Below are 23,016 nucleotides of genomic sequence, written 5' to 3'. Positions count from 1 at the left end.
AATGAAAAGAACTGAGGACAGTCTCAGAGACCTCTGGGACAACATTAAACGCACCAACATTCGAATTATAGGGGTCCCAGAAGAAGAAGAGAAAAAGAAAGGGACTGAGAAAATATTTGAAGAGATTATAGTTGAAAACTTCCCTAATATAGGAAAGGAAATAGGCAATCAAGTCCAGGAAGCACAGAGAGTCCCATACAGGGTAAATCCAAGGACAAACACACCGAGAAACATATTAATGAAACTATCAAAAATTAAATACAAAGAAAACATATTAAAAGCAGCAAGGGAAAAACAACAAATAACACACAAGGGAATCCCCATAAGGTTAACATCTGATCTTTCAGCAGAAACTCTGCAAGCCAGAAGGGAGTGGCAGGACATATTTAAAGTGATGAAGGAGAAAAACCTACAACCAAGATTACTCTACCCAGCAAGGATCTCATTCAGATTTGATGGAGAAATTAAAACCTTCACAAACAAGCAAAAGCTGAGAGAATTCAGCACCACCAAACCAGCTTTACAACAAATGCTAAAAGAACTTCTCTAGGCAAGAAACACAAGAGAAGGAAAAGACCTACAAGAACAAACCCAAAACAATTAAGTAAATGGTAACAGGAACACACATATCAATAATTACCTTAAATGTAAATGGATTAAATGTTCCCACCAAAAGACACAGACTGGCTAAATGGATACAAAAACATGACCGATACATATGCCTTCTACAAGAGACCCACTTCAGACCTAGGGACACATACAGACTGAAAGTGAGGGGATGGAAAAAGATATTCCATGCAAATGGAAATCAGAAGAAAGCTGGAGTAGCAATTCTCATATCAGACAAAACAGACTTTAAAATAAAAACTATTACAAGAGACAAAGAAGGACACTACATCATGATCAAGGGATCAATCAATGAAGAAGATATAACAATTGTAAATATTTATGCACCCAACATAGGAGCACCTCAATACATAAGGCAAATACTAACAGCCATAAAAGGAGAAATTGACAGTAACACAATCATAGTAGGGGACTTTAACACCCCACTTTCACCAATGGACAGATCATCCAAAATGAAAATAAATAAGGAAACACAAGCTTTAAATGATACATTACAGAAGACGGGCTTATTTGATATTTATAGAACGTTCCATCCAAAAACAACAGGATACACATTTTTCTCAAGCGCTCATGGAACATTCTCCAGGAGAGAACATATCTTGGGTCACAAATCAAGCCTTGGTAAATTTAAGAAAACTGAAATCGTATCAAGTATCTTTTCCAACCACAACACTATAAGACTAGATATCAATTATAGGAAAAGATTTGCAAAAAATACAAACACATGGAGGCTAAACAATACACTACTTAATAACCAAGTGATCACTGAAGAAATCAATGAGGAAATCAAAAAATACTTAGAAACAAATGACAATGGAGACACAACGACCCAAAACCTATGGGATGCAGCAAGAGCAGTTCTAAGAGGGAAGTTTATAGCAATACAATCTTACCTTAAAAAACAGAAAACATCTCAAATAATCTAACTTTGCAACTAAAGCAATAGAGAAAGAAGAACAAAAGACCCCCAAATTTAGCAGAAGAAAAAAAATCATAAAGATCAGATCAGAAATAAATGAAAAAGAAATGAAGGAAATGATAGCAAAGATCAATAAAACTAAAAGTGGTTCTTTGAGAAGATAAACAAAATTGATAAACCATTAGCCAGACTCATAAAAAAAAAAAAAGGGAGAAGACTCAAATCAATAGAATTAGAAATGAAAAAGGAGAAGTAACAACGGACACTGCAGAAATACAAAGGATCATGAGAGATTACTACAAGCAACTGTATGCCAATAAAATGGACAACCTGGAAGAAATGGACAAATTCTTAGAAATGCACAGCCTGCCGAGACTGAATTAGGAAGAAATAGAAAATATGAACAGACCAATCACAAGCACTGAAATTGAAACTGTGATTAAAAATCTTCCAACAAACAAAAGCTCAGGAGCAGATGGCTTCACAGGCAAATTCTATCACACACTTAGAGAAGAGCTAACACCTATCCTTCTCAACCTTTTCCAAAAGATACCAGAGGGAGGAACACTCCCAAACTCATTCTATGAGGCCACCATCACCCTGAAACCAAAACCAGACAAAGACGTCACAAAGAAAGAAAACTACAGGCCAATATCACTGATGAACACAGACGCAAAAATCCTCAACAAAATACTAGCAAACAAAATCCAACAGCACATTAAAAGGATCATACACCATGATCAAGTGGGGTTTATTCCAGGAATGCAAGGATTCTCAATATATGCAAATCAATCAATATGATACACCATATCAACAAAGTGAAAGAGAAAAACGATATGATCATCTGAATAGATGCAGAGAAAATTGTTGACAAAATTCAACACCCATTTATGATAAAAACCCTGCAGAATGTAGGCATAGAGGGAACTTTCCTCAAAATAATACAGGCCATATATGACAAACCCACAGCCAGCATCATTCTCAATGGTGAAAAGCTGAAACCATTTCCACTAAGATCAGGAACAAGACAAGGTTGCACACTCTCACCACTCTTATTCAACGTAGTTTTGGAAGTTCTAGCCACAGCAATCAGAGAAGAAAAAGAAATAAAAGGAATCCAAATCGGAAAAGAAGAAGTAAAGCTGTCACTGTTTGCAGATGACATGATACTATACATAGAGAATCCTAAGGATGCTACCAGAAAACTACTAGAGCTAATCAATGAATTTGGTAAAGTAGCAGGATACAAAATTAATGCACAGAAATCTCTGGCTTTCTTATACACTAATGATGAAAAATCTGAGAGTGAAATTAAGAAAACACTCCCATTTACCATTGCAACAAAAAGAATAAAATATCTAGGAATAAACCTACCGAAGGAGACAAAAGACCTGTATGCAGAAAACTATAAGACACTGATGAAAGAAATTAAAGATGATACAAGTAGGTGGAGAGATATACCATGTTTTTAGATTGGAAGAATCAACATTGTGAAAATGACTCTACTACCCAAAGCAATTTACAGATTCAATGCAATCCCTATCAAACTACCACTGGCATTTTTCAGAGAACTAGAACAAAAAATTTCACAATTTGTATGGAAACACAAAAGACCCCGAATAGCCAAAGCAGTCTCGAGAACGAAAAATGGAGCTGGAGGAATCAGGCTCCCTGACTTCAGACTATACTACAAAGCTACAGTAATCAAGACAGTATGGTACTGGCACAAAAACAGGAATATAGATCAATGGAATAGGATAGAAAGCCCAGAGATAAACCCACACACATATGGTCACCTTATCTTTGATAAAGGAGAGAAGGATATACAGTGGAGAAAAGACAGCCTCTTCAATAAGTGGTGCTGGGAAAACTGGACAGCTACATGTAAAAGAATGAAATTAGAACACTCCCTAACACCATACACAAAAATAAACTCAAAATGGGTTAAAGACCTACATGTAAGGCCAGACACTATCAAACTCTTAGAGGAAAACATAGGCAGAACACTCTATGACATAAATCACAGCAAGATCCTTTTTGACCCACCTCCTAGAGAAATGGAAATAAAAACAAAAATAAACAAATGGGACCTAATGAAACTGAAAAGCTTTTGCACAGCAAAGGAAATGATAAACAAGACCAAAAGACAACCCTCAGAATGGGAGAAAATATTTGCAAATGAAGCAACTGACAAAGGATGAATCTCCAAAATTTACAGGCAGCTCAATATCAAAAAAACAACCGAATCCAAAATTGGGCAGAAGACCTAAACAGACATTTCTCCAAAGAAGATATACAGACTGCCAACAAACACATAAAAGAATGCTGAACATCATTAATCATTAGAGAAATGCAAATCAAAACTACAATGAGATATCATCTCACACTGGTCAGAATGGCCATCATCAAAAAATCTAGAAACAATAAATGCTGGAGAGGGTGTGGAGAAAAGGGAACACTCTTGCACTGCTGGTGGGAATGTAAATTGATACAGCCACTATGGAGAACAGTAAGGAGGTTCCTTAAACAACTACAAATAGAGCTACCATACGACCCAGCAATCCCACTACTGGGCATATACCCTGAGAAAACCATAATTCAAAAAGAGTCATGTACCAAAATGTTCATTGCAGCTCCACTTACAATAGCCAGGACATGGAAGCAACCCAAGTGTCCATCAAGAGGTGAATGGATAAAGAAGATGCGGCACATATATACAATGGAATATTACTCAGCCATAAAAAGAAATGAAACTGAGTTATTTGTAATGAGGTGGATAGACCTGGAGTCTGTCATACAGAGTGAAGTAAGTCAGAAGGAGAAAAACAAATACCGTATGCTAACACATATATATGGAATCTAAGAAAAAAAAATGTCATGAAGAGATTAGTGGTAGGATGGGAATAAAACAAAGACCTACTAGAGCATGGACTTGAGGATATGGGGAGGGGGAAGGGTGGGCTGTGACGATGTGAGAGAGTGGCAGGGACATATACACACTACCAAATGTGAATTAGATAGCTGGTGGGAAGCTGCCGCATAGCACAGGGAGTTCACCTCTGTGCTTTGTGACCACCTAGAGGGGTAGGATGGGGAGGGTGGGAGGGAGGGTGACGCAAGAGGGAAGAGATATGGGAACATATGTATGTGTATAACTGATTCACTTTGTTGTAAAGGAAAAACTAACACACTATTGTAAAACAGTTATACTCAAATAAAGATGTTAAAAAAAAAAAAGAGTCATGTACCAAAATGTTCATTGCAGCTCTATTTACAATAGCCAGGACATGGAAGCAACCTAATTGTCCATCAACAGATGAACGGATAAAGAAGATGTGGCACATATATACAATAGAATATTACTCAGCCATAAAAAGAAATGAAACTGAGTTATTTGTAATGAGGTGGATAGACCTGGAGTCTGTCATACAGAGTGAAGTAAGTCAGAAGAAGAAAAACAAATACCGTATGCTAATACATATGTATGGAATCTAAGAAAAAAAAAATGTTATGAAGAGACTAGGGGTAGGACGGGAATAAAACACAGACCTACTAGAGCATGGATTTGAGGATATGGGGAGGCGGAAGGGTAAGCTGTGACAAAGTGAGAGAGTGTCATGGACATATATACACTACCAAACGTAGGGTGGATAGCTAGTGGGAAGCAGCTGCATGGCACAGGGAGATCAGCTCGGTCCTTTGTGACCACCTAGGGGGGTGGGATAGGGAGAGTGGGAGGGAGAGAGACGCAAGAGGGAAGAGATATGGGAACATATGTATATGTATAACTGATTCAGTTTGTTGTAAAAGCAGAAACTAATGCACCACTGTAAAACACTTGTACTCCAATAAAGATGTTTAAACAAAAAAAAAATACTGCTGGGCCCTGCCCCCAGAATTTCTGATTCAGTAGGTCTGAGGTGAAGACTTAATTAAACTGCATTTCTATTGAGTTCTCAACTGATGCTATAATGCTGTACCAGGGATCAAACTGAGAACCACTGTTCTAGAGAAATGCATGTGGTAGCTCTGTTCAAGATGCATATGTAAGAATGATCCTGGATGGACTACTTTTTTTTTTTTTTTTTTTTTGCGGTATGCGGGCCTCTCACTGTTGTGGCCTCTCCCGTTGCGGAGCACAGGCTCCGGACACGTAGGCCTAGCGGCCATGGCTCACAGGCTTAGTTGCTCCGCGGCATGTGGGATCTTCCCGGACCGGGGCACGAACCCGTGTCTCCTGCATCGGCAGGCGGATTCTCAACCACTGCGCCACCAGGGAAGCCCTGGACTACTTTTAATAGTCATAAACTAGAAACAACTGAAATGTCCATTAACGGTAGAATGGATAGACTGTGATATACTTGTAAAATTTAACACTATACAGTAATAAAAATGAACTAGCTACAAACAATAAAATGTATAAATTTCTCAAAATATTGAGAAAAAGAAAATACAGAGTGTAACTCCATTTATATAAAGTTCAGAAACAGGCAAAACAAAAATACATATTTTTAAGGGTGCAGGCAGGTGCAATAACAATATATAAAAGTGAAATAAATTATAAGAACAAGGATAATGAATATATTAGTAAGGCAGTGAATTGTGATAAGAAAAGGATACATGGGAATAATCTGGGATACTGGAAATAACTCTATTTCTGGGATGTTGGCTTTTTAATTTTTTTATTAAACTGTACTTTTATGCACTTTTTTGTTTCTTTTTTTATATTTCAAAATCAAAAATATTTTTAAAATTCTCATGAAACGTGTGCTGTCCATATTGGAAAAACCACCTTTACCAGAGATTCTTTACCTGAAATCTACAGACCCAATCTGAGAATGGCTTTTAGGGAGTCTGTGGATCCCTGAAATAGCAAACAAAATTATGCATCTGAGCACATGCACAATACTATGAGGCACAGGTCCAAATGGTTCTAGATTCTCAAAAGAGTTCTATAACCCCCAAAGTGTTAGGAACCACTAATCTATACACTATGTAGACTGTCGGAAAACTTTATTATGAGGACTTTCCCCCTACGTATTTAATGTTGATTTTATTTACATTACCAAAGCCACACAAGTCCTTCAAAAGAGTCTATAGATTTCTAACGTGGCCTTAAGAATTATTAAAAAGTTCAAGGTGAAAAAATGTGCAGATGTGGGAAAAATAGCAGAAATAATTGCTGTGCAGCAACAATACTTCTTGCTTCTCCAGTATGAGTTTTCTGCTGAATAATTTGTTTGTTCATTGATTAATTCATCATGTTTCACATTATGTGGAGAGACAAAGCTTCATTTCTGGATGTCTGGAGTCCATGTGCTCAAACCACTGCATAATGCAGATGAAGTGAAATGAACAATGAGGCATAATGTAACTATGGAGACTTAAAGGGGATGATGAAAGGAAAAAGAATACAAAATGATTAGAGAAAAAAAAAACATATAATTCAAAGTAGAAGAAGGTTTTCTTGGGTTCTTTCACCAAGATATATTGATCTTATTGTTAGCAGGAATACGATAAGACTAAATAAATAACATATATATGTTCTCAATCCTATAGATGAAAGTGTGGAAATTACTTCAGCCACCTTTCACACCAGATGTTTTACATAAGATGCTGTTCACATTTTTTTTAACATCTTTATTGGAGTATAACTGTTTTACAATGGTGTGTTAGTTTCTGCTTTACAATAAAGTGAATCAGTTATACATATACATATGTTCCCATATCTCTTCCCTCTTGCGTCTCCCTCCCTCCCACCCCTATAGGTGGTCACAAAGCACAGAGCTGATGACCCTGTGCTATGTGGCTGCTTCCCTCTAGCTATCTATTTTACATTTGGTAGTTTATATATGTCCATGCCACTCTCTCACTTCATCACAGCTTACCCTTCCTCCTCCCCATATCCTCAGGTCCATGATCTAGTAGGTCTGTTTTATTCCCATCCTACCACTAATCTCTTGACATTTTTTTTCTTAGATTACATATATATGTGTTAGCATACAGTATTTGTTTTTCTCCTTCTGACTTACTTCACTCTGTATGACAGACTACAGGTCTATCCACCTCATTACAAATAACTCAATTTCATTTCTTTTTATGGCTGAGTAATATTCCATTGTATATATGTGCCGCATCTTACTTATCCATTCATCTGTTGATGGACACTTGGGTTGCTTCCATGTCCTGGCTATTGTAAGTGGAGCTGCAATGAACATTTTGGTACATGACTCTTTTTGAATTATGGTTTTCTCAGGGTATATGCCCAGCAGTGGGATTGCTGGGTCGTATGGTAGTTCTATTTGTACTTTTTTAAGGAACCTCCATACTGTTCTCCATAGTGGCTGTATCAATTTACATTCCCACCAGCAGTGCAAGAGTGTTCCCTTTTCTCCACACCCTCTCCAGCATTTATTGTTTCTAGAGTTTTTGATGATGGCCATTCTGACCACTGTGAGATGATATCTCATTGTAGTTTTGATTTGCATTTCTCTAATGATTAATGATGTTCAGCATTCTTTCATGTGTTTGTTGGCAATCTGTATATCTTCTTTGGAGAAATGTCTATTTAGGTCTTCTGCCCATTTTTGTATTGAGTTGTTTGTTTTTTTGTTATTGAGCTGCATGAGTTGCTTATAAATTTTGGATATTAATCCTTTGTCAGTTGCTTCATTTGCAACTAGTTTCTCCCATTCTGAGGGTTGTCTTTTGGTCTTATTTATGGTATCCTTTGCTGTGCAAAAGCTTTTCAGTTTCATTAGGTCCCATTTGTTTATTTTTGTTTTTATTTCCATTTCTCTAGGAGGTGGGTCAAAAAGGATCTTGCCGTGATTTATGTCATAGAGTGTTCTGCCTATGTTTTCCTCTAAGAGTTTGATAGTGTCTGGCCTTACATGTAGGTCTTTAACCCATTTTTAGTTTATTTTTGTGTATGGTGTTAGGGAGTGTCCTAATTTCATACTTTTACATGTAGTTGTCCAGTTTTCCCAGCATCACTTATTGAAGAGGCTGTCTTTTCTCCACTGTATATCCTTCCCTCCTTTATCAAAGATAAGGTGACCATATGTGTGTGGGTTTATCTCTGGGCTTTCTATCCTGTTCCATTGATCTATATTTCTGTTTTTGTGCCAGTACCATACTGTCTTGATTACTGTGGCCTTGTAGTATAGTCTGAAGTCAGGGAGCCTGATTCCTCCAGCTCCATTTTTCGTTCTCGAGACTGCTTTGGCTATTCGGGGTCTTTTGTGTTTCCATACAAATTGTGAAATTTTTTGTTCTAGTTCTCTGAAAAATGCCAGTGGTAGTTTGATAGGGATTGCATTGAATCTGTAAATTGCTTTGGGTAGTAGAGTCATTTTCACAATGTTGATTCTTCCAATCTAAAAACATGGTATATCTCTCCACCTACTTGTATCATCTTTAATTTCTTTCATCAGTGTCTTATAGTTTTCTGCATACAGGTCTTTTGTCTCCTTCGGTAGGTTTATTCCTAGATATTTTATTCTTTTTGTTGCAATGGTAAATGGGAGTGTTTTCTTAATTTCACTCTCAGATTTTTCATCATTAGTGTATAAGAAAGCCAGAGATTTCTGTGCATTAATTTTGTATCCTGCTACTTTACCAAATTCATTGATTAGCTCTAGTAGTTTTCTGGTAGCATCCTTAGGATTCTCTATGTATAGTATCATGTCATCTGCAAACAGTGACAGCTTTACTTCTTCTTTTCCGATTTGGATTCCTTTTATTTCTTTTTCTTCTCTGATTGCTGTGGCTAGAACTTCCAAAACTACGTTGAATAAGAGTGGTGAGAGTGTGCAACCTTGTCTTGTTCCTGATCTTAGTGGAAATGGTTTCAGCTTTTCACCATTGAGAATGATGCTGGCTGTGGGTTTGTCATATATGGCCTTTTGTTCACATTTCTGATTTTTTAAACGTTACAATTATCAGGAACTAAAAGTATTCACACTACATGCAATGCTTTCTCAAAGTTTCAGAGCTCTTATTATTTTTCATATGTAAAAAAATTTTAAAACATGTTGCATAATCATATCTTTCACTACATCTCTAAACCCATCACCAGAAGTTACCTGATCCTTGCTACAAGGAGGAGAGAAACTCTGTAGATATAAATGTTATTTCCAAAACTAGAATTACCTCAACATCCTTCATTACTACTTTTTTTCAATAATTAGTGACCCATAATTCAGAACAGATTAAAGCAAATCTCTAGCTCTGTTGGTTTCTGAGGAATATTGTATTTATGAACCTAAAGAAACTAAGTGAGGAGTGATTTGGGGGCCTCTTTTTAGAATGCATTCTATTTACATGTTCATCACACACATATTCGTCTCTCCACTTAGGCATCTATAAGCAAGTTTTTAAAAAAGAACTTTTAGTTTCAAAGTCAACTCTTGCATTCTTGTAAAACAGCATACATAAACAAAATCAGAATCATCATCCTCTTACATAAAGAAGGGAAATACATCAGAGAGAACAGTTCGTTGCAGTAATGTTTCTAAAATTCCATCAGGTGACTAGGGGGAATGGCTCCATCATGTAGTAGAGAAAAAGATCAGTAGTACTTTCAGAATATCTAAGAACACTGTAAAAACCCACTAAAATTCCAGTTTGTCAACTAGCTGGTTGAACATGAGTTATTTTCAGAAGTCATGATATAATAAATTGTATATGACATGGGTTTTACAAATACAAATGTGAGGTAGAATAAATTATCTGAAAAAGATGTTAATCCTCAAGCAAATCAATTTAATAATATAATACCTCCAACTGTTTAGTTAGAAAAACTTAATTTGGGAGATATCCATACAAATGGGAAAGTTTTAAAAATTCTGTTGAATCAGTACCTCAATATGATCCATTGTCTTCTGCCATACAGACTGCTTCTCCTCTGCACTGTGTCCAGGAATGGATAAGATATTGTGAATGTAGTTAAAGACGTCTTCCTGAAAAGCACAAGACAATATAATTCATTCATTCATTCACTCAAGCAATATTTAGTCACTATCTACTAACTGTACCAGTCTTGGCAAATAACTGTTATTTGGAGATGGAAAACCATTTGGAGATAGTTAACCAATGGACGACTGACTTAAAAGAGAAAGAGTAATTGTTTAAAGTTTAGGGTAGATTCTTAGAAGTTGCAAATCTGTTCCAATTAATGTTAGTCTCAATTTCATTAACCTGAATATCTGTGAATATCATTTTTTTGCTTTGATGGTCTCTGTCCACATTCCCAATTTCATCTCAAATCACTTTTGCCCTTGCCCGTTATGCTCAACTTACAATGATCTAAGCTTCATTTATACGATCTCTATTCAGTTCCTTGAACATGTCAAAAAATTTTCCCACCTCAAGATCTTTGCATATACTGTTCCTGATCCTGCAACATTTTTCTACTGGCTGTTGGCTTGACTGGCTTCTTCTTAAATTCCAAAACTCAGTTTGTAAGTCATTTTATCTGAGATTCCTTCCCTGGCTGCTCTGTATAAGTCAGTTTCCCCATTATCTTCTCATGCTGCACCCAGTTTCTCTAGCGCTCATCACAATATGTAACTAAATATTTGGTTTTCTTACTGTCCATCTCCATCACTAAACTATAAGTTATAAAATTATAGGAACTATATATCTGTTTTAATTATCAATATATACTTGGCTAATAGCAGGCACTCAATGAAACCCTGTTGAATAATGAACAAAACTTTAAATCAGCAAACATATGTCCAAATATTTCTACTGAATAGTTAGACCTACTGAATAGTTATTTCATCTTGATAAGGGGAGGAGGGGGACTGAGTAAAAAAAAAGGGTAAAGCTGTCTCTTAACTCACCTCTCTTAGTGGGTCACGTAAGTAGCAATCAATAATTTTGTCATATTGGTGTTCTCGTTCATACATAAATTCACAAATTTGATAGCTAGAACATAAAAGGAAAAACTTCAGTGTACCAAACAGGCAGGTGGTTATTAGCTTATTGTTTCAAGACATTTGCTCAGGCATAGAGGTTAGTATTAAGGAAAATGAATATAGTAGATGTGATTTCTATTGTTAAATGAACTTACAGTACCTGCCATTCCTCTAAATATATGTTTAAGATGCTGCTGAATACTATGTTTATAAGAAGTGTCAAAGCTGGGTACAAAATAAATGTTAAAGCAACAATGCGTCACATAAAAAATAGTTAATATATTACATATCAATGTAATCAATTATATGAAATTTCCCTATTCAGAATTAAATACGTCAAATGAAATATTCACCAAACTAAATAGTAGTGCTAACATATTGCATCTTATTTGCTATGTTAAATTCTGCATTGTTTATAATATATATAAGATAACTGTCAAAAATCTATGAAATACCATGGAAATTTTAAGTAAATAAAACTACAATAATAAATCATAAGGCTGCTATTTCATTTTCACACTAAAATATACAAGCACTTCAAATTTACTTGCTAATAATTTCTGCAAATCTAACTAATTTCTAGACTTGAAAGGCAAAAACTTTTGCACCCAGGTTTTTTTTGTTGTTACATGCATAACTTTTCTTAAAAAAATGGCAATGCATAAATAAACTGGGCTTCAAGTTAGAGAAATGTAATTTAATAGTTCTATGGGAACTAATACATGGCTTCAAAGCAACTTACAATTCTGCCTTTTCTGCCATACGGATGAGCCGACTCTCTTCAAATTGAACTATGCCTCCAGCCTGCAGCAATTCTAAAAGGACCTGAACATTTAAAATAAATGAGTAAAATCACTTTGGAATCTACTTTTATTTATTAGCTCTTTAAGGGTCCATTCAGCCACAGAAACCATACCTTTTTTGCTTTCGTCTTATTATGTGCTGATGTTTCGGTCTGGCTTTCATGTATACAAGGGATTAGACTGCCATTATAATGCTGATCATATTGTACTTAAGTCTTACAAAAAGATAAACAGCTCTATTTTCAAACATGGAAGGATGCCAAAGTGTTTGCAAACAAAGCCTTATTAGAATATCTAATTGACCCTCCACTAAGCTAAAAAACGTCCATATGTATTCTTTCAATAAGTGAATTTTTGTCTGGTGCCTTTATGACTTATGGCTCTTTAAAATCTGTTGCCCACAGGTAGTATCCATGTTCACGTGTTAATTTTTCTAACTAAACTTAGGGTTTCTCACAGTATAGCATTATTCACAAGAGCTAAAAGGTGGAAACAACCCTAATGTCAATCAATGGATAAATGGATGAACAAAATATGGTATATACATATAATGGAATATTATTCATCCTTTAAAAGGAATGAAATTCTGACACATGCCACACATCGATAAACCTTTAAAACATTATGCTAAATGAAATAAGTCACAAAAGGACAGATAATGTATAATTCCACTTATGCAAGGCACCTAAAGTAGTCAAATTCACAGAGACAGAAAGTTTAATAGTTGCCAGGGTGCTGGGGAGGGGTAACGAGGACTTACTGTTTAATGGGTACAGAGTTTCAGTTTGGGACTATAAAGTTCTGGAGACAGATGGTGTGATGGTTGCACAACAGTGAGATTATATTTAATGAGAACTGTACACTTAAAATGCCAAATCTTATTGTGTATACATATTTGACCACAATAAAAAACAAAGAAAAATGCTGAGGTTCATATAATTAATCTTTACCACACTAAGTAGCTGAATAAAAAAAGGTGACCAGGATGTTGAGATATCAATATTTTAAAATAAACCTCAAATATAACAGAATCACTACATAGTCATTAGAGCAATATGAGAAAGCTCTCTCCTATATTTAAGTTCAAGATCCAGAGTAACATGCCCTTTCTCAGAATTCCAGGAAACCATTTAAAAAAATATTTTTCTAACACAGGAAATTGATTACTTTCAAGTCATATTTTTTTAAAAGGCAGAAAAGAAATAAAACCTATCCTACCTTTACACTTCAGAACTCTAATTTAATCCATTTTGAGTATTATAATGTACTGCTATATAGAGCAATGATAGCGTGAACCCACCTGCTAGAAGCCTCAGTTTGGAATAACATAATCAACTGCCATTGCTGGAGCCAGTCTGAACCACCTTACTGAGCTGAACCTGACTTAACTTTTCAGGAATTTTGTAAGCCCGTGGTTAAATACAGGCATTGTTAAAAATCAAATTATATAAACCTACAATTAAATAAATTAAAAGTGAAGGTAATCAATACCCACACTCACCACTTCCTAATTATTTTACTACATTTTACTGTGTATGCTCTCAAGGTTAGTTACTGTAGCCATATCTATATGGTGGAAATATTACATAAGTGTGTGGGATGGTGCATCTCTCCCCAATTCCATGTGCCGGGTGACATCATGCTGGTAGACTGAAGTCAGCCATGGTGGGAATACTTACACCATGGAAACTGGCAAATGTTGTAAATCAGGGCTTGTTACATTTTCAAAGGGTTATAAAACAAACAAAGAAGAATATGTGACAGAGACTCTATGTGACCCATAAAGCCTAAAATATTTACTCTCTGGTCCTTTACAGAAAAAGTGTGCCAATTTCTGGTTAAGAAAGTGATGGAGATAATGTTAAAAAGATAGTCAAACTTAAAAGTGTGCATGTCAGAGACATTACACTATAAATAGCAGAAAAAAATTAAGGAATTATTTTCCAGTATTCAAAAACGGTTATCCGATTCAGCAAAGAAGTCACAACACTGATGAATGAAGTTCTGACATGCTTTCACTGTTGTACTTTCATCTTATTCACTTTAATAAATGAAAACATCAACCAACGTTCATATCAGTGCGAACCAGTTGTTAAACTTTTATCAGCATACCACTGGAAAATATTCAAATATATTGTATAAACAAATTTTGATATATGACAAACAGTACAAGAGACAGAGTGCTGGATTAGAAGAGAAGGAATTGAGTTCTAATTTCATTTATGACCTTGAGCAATTTACTTCAGCAGTTTTCTTTCTATTTTCTAAAATAAGTTGGGGAAAAAAACCCCAGATAATCCCAAAGGGGATTCCCAATAATAGATTACTACATTATGATTACTTTTAAAGGTTTGGTTTTTACATTTAGGTTTGGTTTTTATTTTTGTTTTATTTAGTAATTTACATAAGAAGTTTTTATCATTTTATATAGCAACACCATGCATAACATGTTTCACTTTTCCTGCCAAAAGAGAAATAGGGGCAAAATGAGGGATCCACATTATTATTTGTATTCAGTATAATTTAAGAGACAATCAAAATTTTAGCAGCTGTTCTCTTCCCTAAGACATTCTGCAGCAGTCACGGGGCCACAGCTATGCAGAGAAAGTGTTTGCTGTTGTGATCCTATATTCTTTATCTGAGTCTCAACCTCTGGCCTGGCATATATTACCATAAAAAATCAGCATAGGGCTTCCCTGGTGGCGCAGTGGTTGAGAGTCCGCCTGCCAATGCAGGGGACATGGGTTCGTGCCCCAGTCCGGGAAGATCCCACATGCCGCGGAGCGGCTGGGCCCGTGAGCCATAGCCACTGAGCCTGCGCGTCCGGAGCCTGTGCTCCGCAACAGGAGAGGCCACAACAGTGAGAGGCCCGCGTACCACACACACACACACAAAATCAGCATAGCTCTCAAAGCACTTAATTTTTGTAGCTTACTTAGCTGACAAAGTCTTGCTATCAATTTTAAATAGACTGCCTCTCTTAGCTCTCACAATTACAGTGGGTAAGCTTTTAAGAAATCCTATTCCTAGAAAGGACCCTCAAGACAGTGGCTAAATCAATTTCTTTCTCACAGTGATTAGTGGAGAGACAGATGGATTCTAGTCTCCAGAAATGCTGAGCACTAGTGTAGTGGCACTCCCAAAAGCTGAGTGTTCCAATACTCAGGATCCTGAAGCCTTTCTGGTTCACGGCCATAGCAACTAGAAGTGGTTACCAGCTTAATGACAATGGTGGAAAGCAGCATACAACAGGTGCCAACTGTTGCTCATGAAGGAAAAGGATAAAGTTTATATTCTCTTTGATGTCATGTTGAATGCAAGACAGGTCCAGTCTGCCTAGGAATTTAGTTTGATTGAAGCTCAAACTAACAACCATCCACACTATTTTCTGGTTGCCACTGTCTAGCTTAGTATTAGGGTTTGGCACAAGTCATTTTCCCCTTATGTCTAGTGAGGTCTAGTACAGAAAGTTTCTTTCTGGCTTACTCTGTCTTCTTTACCATTCTTTAGCAAGATGAGTTCCAGCAGTTCATACCTGCTGTCTTTCTGAGTGTCGGGAGTCATCGTCAGGACTACAGAGGAATTCAAGGACCTGGTCAAAGAAAAGGTATATTTTTATTGGATACCGGCATGCATGCCACACCACTGTCGTAATGAAAACCATTACTACCCTTTCTATATCACCAATTAATTCACACTTGGCTCAACGAACACCACAGGTATATGGTATCTTCCCAACTGACTGGCCTAGTATATGACACAACAGGCTTCAGGTATGCTAACAATTTAATATATACCTATACACATTTCTTTGCTGTTTAGAAACATGACTGGAAGCCAGCATCATCTATATACCTTAACTTTAAGATCCTCAACACCGTGGACCACACAAAGCATGGACTTTGGAGTCAGGCCACTTGAATTTGAATCCTAACCTTATTAACACTTAACAACAATATTTATTGCTAATAATAACACTTATTAAGTATGACCTTGGATGAGTGACTTAACCTCGCCAGGTTTTAGTTTCCTCATCTGCAAAATGGGAGTAATAACTATAGCAATTTCAGAGCTACTGGGAGTATGGAATTAATACATATAAAACTTTGGAACAGAGCATGGCACTATGAAGTGCTCAATAAACGCTGGTCATTATTAGCAACTTTCTCCAGATAAAAAGTATTTTCTTTGCCACCTGTGGCTTTGTGGAGATATTTAACTGGGATTAGGAAATACCTTCACAATTAAAGTCATTTGTAAGTAAATTCAGATTTTCTAAAAGTAATCTCTCCTCCAGATGCTCAACATCATAGTCTTACTACCAGTGAGATGGGTGATTATTAAATTGGAAAATTCTTAAGCCAAGAATTCTAGGCAATTTAGAACAACAGAATAATTGGGAGAACAGAATCTATATAAACCAATCTCCACAAACCATACTCCCATGATACCAAGTTACTAGGCAGTCATACTACCCAAACACAGCATTAAAAAAAAAAAAAAAAACTAATTTAAATCCAAACTGAAAGGTGAAAAAGCTTCTACCTGGTAAGACACTTACCCAATAGGCTATTATATTAAGAAACCATGTAATCCAGGGAATTTTTCTATGAACAGTAAATAAAAACAATTCTAGTTCTTATGGTTAAAGATGCTCACCTGATCAAAAAGGGTTCTGTTTACAAACAAGGTATTGTCAGGCTTTGCAAGCTGTCGGGCAAGGAAGGTAAAGAGACACCCTACTTGTGAGGGAGTAAAATCTGAATTCTCCACCATAACCTGATGAGCAAAAGAGACCATTTATTAAATATGCCATCTGGTTTGACACAGAAAAATAAATAATTAGAAGCTGGGGGAAGCCTCAGTACTAAAGACTCAAAGATTCTTTTATTGGCTATGTAACAATTGAGTTCAATACCATTTAGAGAAGAAGAACAACTACTTGCACACCCTGAAAGCATTTTAGTAATTTCTGGCATAATTTTAGGCACAAGTTGGATAAGAACTGAATTGTTAGAGAGGTGGATTTCAAAGAAATATTAATCATGTTTCCCTCTTGAATTCTTAAAAGAGAATCTAAAGTTAATTTAAATTAAAGTAACCTTATTAAAAATTTGTCCACCAACATAGGAAGAAGGGAGTTGCTCTGGGGTTGGAAAGTAAGATAAGTTGAGAGTGAAGGTATCCCAGAAAAGAACTCAGCCAGCCCACGAAAACATGAAGTGAATGGCTTCTGCCTTGTCTATAAGCAGTTTCTTGAACAGATGGTTTCATGTAACAGGCTCTTTGCAACCACACACAGTTATCAAGTCACAATCAGTCCTCTGATTTAAGTGACCTCTCATCTCCTGAGTACCTACTACTATGAGTAAGTAAGATGCTATGGTAGAAGCTTTCAAGGGAATTATGAACCAGAAAGCAAGGTGAGACAGGTAAACAAATCTTAAATAAAAAGCATAATGTGATCAATCAGCACTATTATAAAGAACAAATGACTATGGAAGCACAGTGGGAGAAATTTAGTTCAACTGGTTTGAGAAGAAATTTGGGAAAAAAAAAAAAAAGAGAGAGAAAACTAGCTTTTAAACTGAGATTTAAAGCCCACGTGGAACCCATGACAGGGGGAAATGTCAGGAGAAAGAGCAGTCCAGGCAGAGAGAAGAGTAGGGGCAAAGCATGAACACAGGAAAATACAAGTTTGTCTGGAGAAACTGTGTGTTTCATTAGAATGCAGCAGCATGCATTAGGAGGGAGAAATTAGATCGAAAGGAAAGATTAGGCCTCCAATGTCATTCTAAGGAATTTAGAATTTATTCCACCAAAAACTGAGGAGTTTCTAAAGGGACAAAGAGGAGAGCTGATCGTGATCAGCACTGTGCTTAAGAAAATTACCCCCTCAGCAGTGTTCAGGATTAAATAACAGAAGCAAGAGATAAAAGGTAGAGAGACCAAGATGCATGTGATTTCAGGGGTTCAAGGGAGAGACAGAGGGGTGCAGAACAATGCAGTGATAACGAACAGGGAAGGAGAAACAGATGCAAAAGACACTGCAGAGAGAGAGGAGACAGGGCAAGTATTCACATGTGTGGAAACATGTGGCTAAAGGAGGAATGAAAAATGGCAGGTCTTGAGCCTGACAGGCAGGGAGAATGATGCCATTAACAAAGAGGGAGAATGCAGAAGTATGGGAAGGAAGACCAGGTATTGTTTTGGACTAGATGAATTTATGGAGGCAACTCTAAAACAAACTAGGGAATAGTACCCCACCTCACCTAAAGAAAAGTCCTAAGTTCCCTCCTTTCATTTTCCATTCAAAGATAAAGTATAAGATTTCTCCTATAAAACATTCCCTTGGGGCCGAGCTTTTAGCCTACCTTTTCTTACTTTGCTAAGCACTATGTCCCTTTCTTTTTTTTACCATGCCTGCTTTTAATCCAGCAGTCACAGCTTGCTGAAGTGCATAATTAATCATTATTAGAGTATGAGGATATTTCAAGTTGTAATCTGTGTGTGTGTATATAAATTCCAATTTATAATATTCAAAGAACTTTCTATAGCTTTAAAATACCCAGTCATCACTCCCTTTCAGTGTGCAGGTCCTTTCCTAGGACTCAACTCTCAGGGCCCAACTAGTGCCCTTCTCTGCTTTTAGCTCCTCCTTTTGCTCTGAAGTATAACTTTAACTATGTGATCCTAGAAACACCTTCAAAGGAAACAGTTCTAACTCACAGCCCATTCCCTTGCCACCTCAGCAAGTTATCATCCTAGAAATTTTAGCTTCTTTTCATTTCCCCTCTGACTGATTTCAGAAACCATGCTTACAAAATTTTCTGAGCAATCTTATAAAAAGTCACAAATTAACAGCTTTCCCCCTCTATATCTGCAGCCATTCAGCACCCATGATAATGCCTGAGGTTTGATGCTCACTCACCTGTTCTCTGGTCCTTGCCTATGCTCCCTCAGAAAAATACTTTAACAAATGAGTACAACTCTATCACCAGAAATGGGAAAATAATCTCAAAAGTTCATTCTTCATTGATCCTAGGTAAATACTAACAAAATAATGTACAAGATGCAGCCACTACGGAAAACAGTATGGAGGTTCCTTAAAAAAACTAAAAATAGAGCTACCATATGAGCCAGCAATCCCACTCCTGGACATGTATCTGGAAAAGATGAAAACTCTAATTCGAAAAGATACATGTACCCCAATGTTCACAGCAGCACTATTTACAATAGCCAAGACATGGAAGCAACCTAAGTGTCCACCAACAGACAAATGGCTTTAGAAGATGTGGTTTATATACATAATGGAATATTACTCAGCCATAAAAAGAATGAAATAATGCCATTTGCAGCAAACATTGATGGAGCTAGAGAATATTACAGTTTAGTGAAGTAATTCAGAAAGACAAATATTATATGATATCACTTATATGTGGAATCTAAAAAATAATACAAATGAATCTATATATAAAACAGAAAGAGATTCACAGATATAGAAAACAAACTTATGGTTACCTATGGGAAAGGGGGGTGGGAGGGGTCAATCAAGAGTATGAGATCGATGGATACAAACTACTATACATAAAACAGATAAGCAATAAGAATTTACTGTATAGCACAGAGAACTATATTCAGTATCTTGTAATAAGCTATAATGGAAAATAACCTGAAAAAAATATATATATATATAAAAAACTGAGTCACTTTGCTGTACACCTGAAACTAACACAATATTGTAAATCAACTCTACTTCAATTAAAAGATATATATATACAAGAGCACAATTCACCAACAGTAAGAGTTTAAGTACTTCATGGAGCTTTATTTCCTTCATTTGGATCATTCTTCTAACTTAGTAGAGTTTTATTTTTATTTTTAAAAATTTATTTATTTTTATTTATTTTTATTTTTGGCTGCGTTGGGTCTTCATTGCTGCGTGTGGGCTTTCTCTAGTTGCAGTGAGTGGGAGCTACTCTTTCTTGCGGTGCGCCAGCTTCTCATCGCAGTGGCTTCCTGTTGCGAAACATGGGCTCTAGGTGTGCGGGCTTCAGTAGTTGTGGCTCATGAGCTCAGTAGTTGTGGCTCATGGGCTCTAGAGTGCAGGCTCAGTAGTTGTGGCACGCAGGCCTAGCTGCTCCGCGGCATGTGGGATCTTCCCAGACCACGGCTTGAACCCATGTCCCCTGAATTGGCAGGTGGATTCTTAACCACTGCACCACCAGGGAAGTCCCTTAGTACAGTTTTAAATTCGAATTCTAATTCAATCAACTTGCAAACATTTCTTGAACATCTACTAGGTTGCAGGCATTGTGCTTGACACGTTTCTGTTTCTGGGCATGTTAAAACAATGACCAAAAAAAAAAAATCCTTACAGTTGCTACCTACAGGAAATTCATTCCAGGTAGGAAAATATACATGTAAACAATTACTATAGTGTGCCAAGTGTAGCATGAAGTGTTACATGAACACAGAGAAGGGGCAAATAATCAAACTGGAAGTGTGAGAAAGGTTCTAAAAGTTTCTCATGGATGATATTTGAGTTATGTCATGGAAAATGGCTACAAATTTGCCAGGCAGGGAAAGAAAAGGCATGGTGGGATAAAAGAAAACTCACACAAAGAACATAAGCTGTAAAGGTGACACAGAAAGTTCACTGAATTCCAACAATTTAAAATTGCTGAGAAGGGAGTCCTCTGGTGGCCTAGTGGTTAGGATTCTGGGCTTTCACTGCTGTGGCCCAGGTTCAATCCCTGGTTGGGGAACTGAGATCTTGCAAGCTGTGCAGTGGGGCCAAAACAAACAAAAACCAAAATAACAAAAACAAACAAAAAACCAAAACTGTTGAGGAGTTCATAATACAGAATGGTTGGGGGGGGGGCGGTGAGGAGGGTCAGAGAGGGGAGCAGTTATAGAGAAGTAGTCAGGGACCAGAAGATATAGAAGCATCTTGGATATCGTGTTAAACAGTTTAGATGGGTATGGCAGAAACTAGTACTTGTGCTCCAACATCTGTTCCTTCCTTCTAATTTAGAAAGAGAACTCCTCATTTTTAGCTAAACACATGGCCACTCACAACATAGAGTGCATTTCTCAGTCTCTCTTAGCATCTATGGGGCCATATATCTAAGTTCTGATCAACATGATATAAGCAGAATTGCAGTACACAACTTCTAAAAAATTTTCTGAAAGAAAGAGAACACTTTCTTCTTCATCTCTTTCTGCATTCAGGCTGGCTAGAATGCGGAGGTGATGGCTGGAGCCTCAGCAGCCATTTTGGATCAAAAGACACAAACCACATACTAAGAATAACAGCAGTAAGACAGAAGGAATGTACATCACTGATAAGTTTGTGAAGCTACTCTACTAGATCAGGTTGCCTACCATCCAGACTTATAAGAGAAAACTAAATTTCCATTAACAAGCTATTATTATTTTGAACTTTCTCTCACAGCAGAACTTAATTTCAACTGAGCCAAGGGGGAGCCACAGAAGAATATTAGGTAGAGGAGAGGTAAGATCATGAATTAAAGAAGGACAAGAATAAGACCATTTGGGAAGGTATTTTGGAAATCTAGGTGAAAATTCTCCATACTAGCCACCTGGATCAAACTGGCATTATTTGGGAGCTTAGCAATTCTATTCTCTTATCCATCACTGCCTATCTTACAATGTCAATAAATAGCTCAAATGAAATCATGTATATAAATGAGCTTTGAAAATTATGAAGAACTATTATAAATGTAATTAATGCATTAATGTTATGCACAACTAGAGAATATTTTAATTTTAGTCTCTTGTCCAAAATAATCTAAAAGTTACTAAGAAGATGAAATCTCCATTTTATAGCCAAATGAACAGGACGAAAATTCTAAGCTTTCAACTACAAGAAGAAACTGGCATGGCTGAAGCTGTGCAGATGGACAGAAAAGGAATCATTCACTAGCAACAGTATGAATCTCAAAATAGCTTTCAACTGAATCTAGTTAGATTTAGATTGGGATGATCATTTCTGTGTGCCTCAAATCATTCTTAAGTGTCACCATCATCTCAGTTCCATGGCACAACTATGTATGGCACTACCTTAGCAACACAGTGGTGTTGGTATGAGACAGAAGGAGACTCTTCACATTAAGTATTTCTCAAAGCATTCTGAAGTTAGTCTCCATTACTGAATGTAATCATATTAATATAGGAATTATCACAATATGCATTTCTCAAGAGTAGCACTCTATAGCTGAGATACATTATATTTTTTGAATGAATGCTTTGTCTTCAAAAGCTGAATAAAGTACTAAGGCATCATAATAAAATTTTTAAATGATTGCAACATATTACTTTATTAAACAAGATTATTTTAGAACTTGCTATCAAATAATTCAGTTTTCTTAATATAAACATCAATACAAAGACATGTATTCTTTGAATACTTACTTTCAACAAAATATCCACAATACGTTGTTGATATTCTACAGCCTGCTTGTCATTTTTAAAATCTTCAAAAGTCTGAAAGGGAAAAAGAAATTTTAAAAAAGTAAGTATTATTTGGAAATTTTAGAAGGAAACAAGATATTAAATTCTTGTTAATAGTCAGGTAAATTCCAAATAAGGTAACCATTCCTCATCAGGTTTTTCCTGATATACCTTTAATAAGTTATTTTTAGTGAGTTAAATAGAAAGCTACAGTATTCAATTTTGCATAGTATTCTGAATAAATAAAAAGTATAAACATATAGTGATT

General features: G+C 36.3%; 1 protein-coding gene across 5 annotated transcripts in view; it reads right to left on the bottom strand.

Moving 5' to 3' along the window:
* VPS8 (VPS8 subunit of CORVET complex) overlaps positions 1-23,016 on the bottom strand; it is a 310,442-nt gene that overhangs the window by 147,660 nt on the left and 139,766 nt on the right. For all 5 annotated transcript variants that reach the window (XM_067034155.1, XM_067034154.1, XM_067034156.1 and 2 more), the window contains 6 exons: positions 22,710-22,781; positions 16,932-17,051; positions 15,808-15,864; positions 12,212-12,294; positions 11,395-11,479; positions 10,411-10,509 (listed from right to left, as the gene is read on the bottom strand). In XM_067034155.1, coding sequence (XP_066890256.1) covers positions 10,411-10,509; positions 11,395-11,479; positions 12,212-12,294; positions 15,808-15,864; positions 16,932-17,051; positions 22,710-22,781 — 516 coding nt within the window. The remainder of the gene's footprint in view (positions 1-10,410; positions 10,510-11,394; positions 11,480-12,211; positions 12,295-15,807; positions 15,865-16,931; positions 17,052-22,709; positions 22,782-23,016) is intronic.

Source organism: Kogia breviceps, chromosome 5 (assembly GCF_026419965.1).
Source record: "Kogia breviceps isolate mKogBre1 chromosome 5, mKogBre1 haplotype 1, whole genome shotgun sequence".
Classification (NCBI taxonomy): Eukaryota; Metazoa; Chordata; class Mammalia; order Artiodactyla; family Physeteridae; genus Kogia; species Kogia breviceps.
Note: the sequence above shows the minus strand (reverse complement) of the source record. Positions and strands in the feature narration are given on the sequence as shown.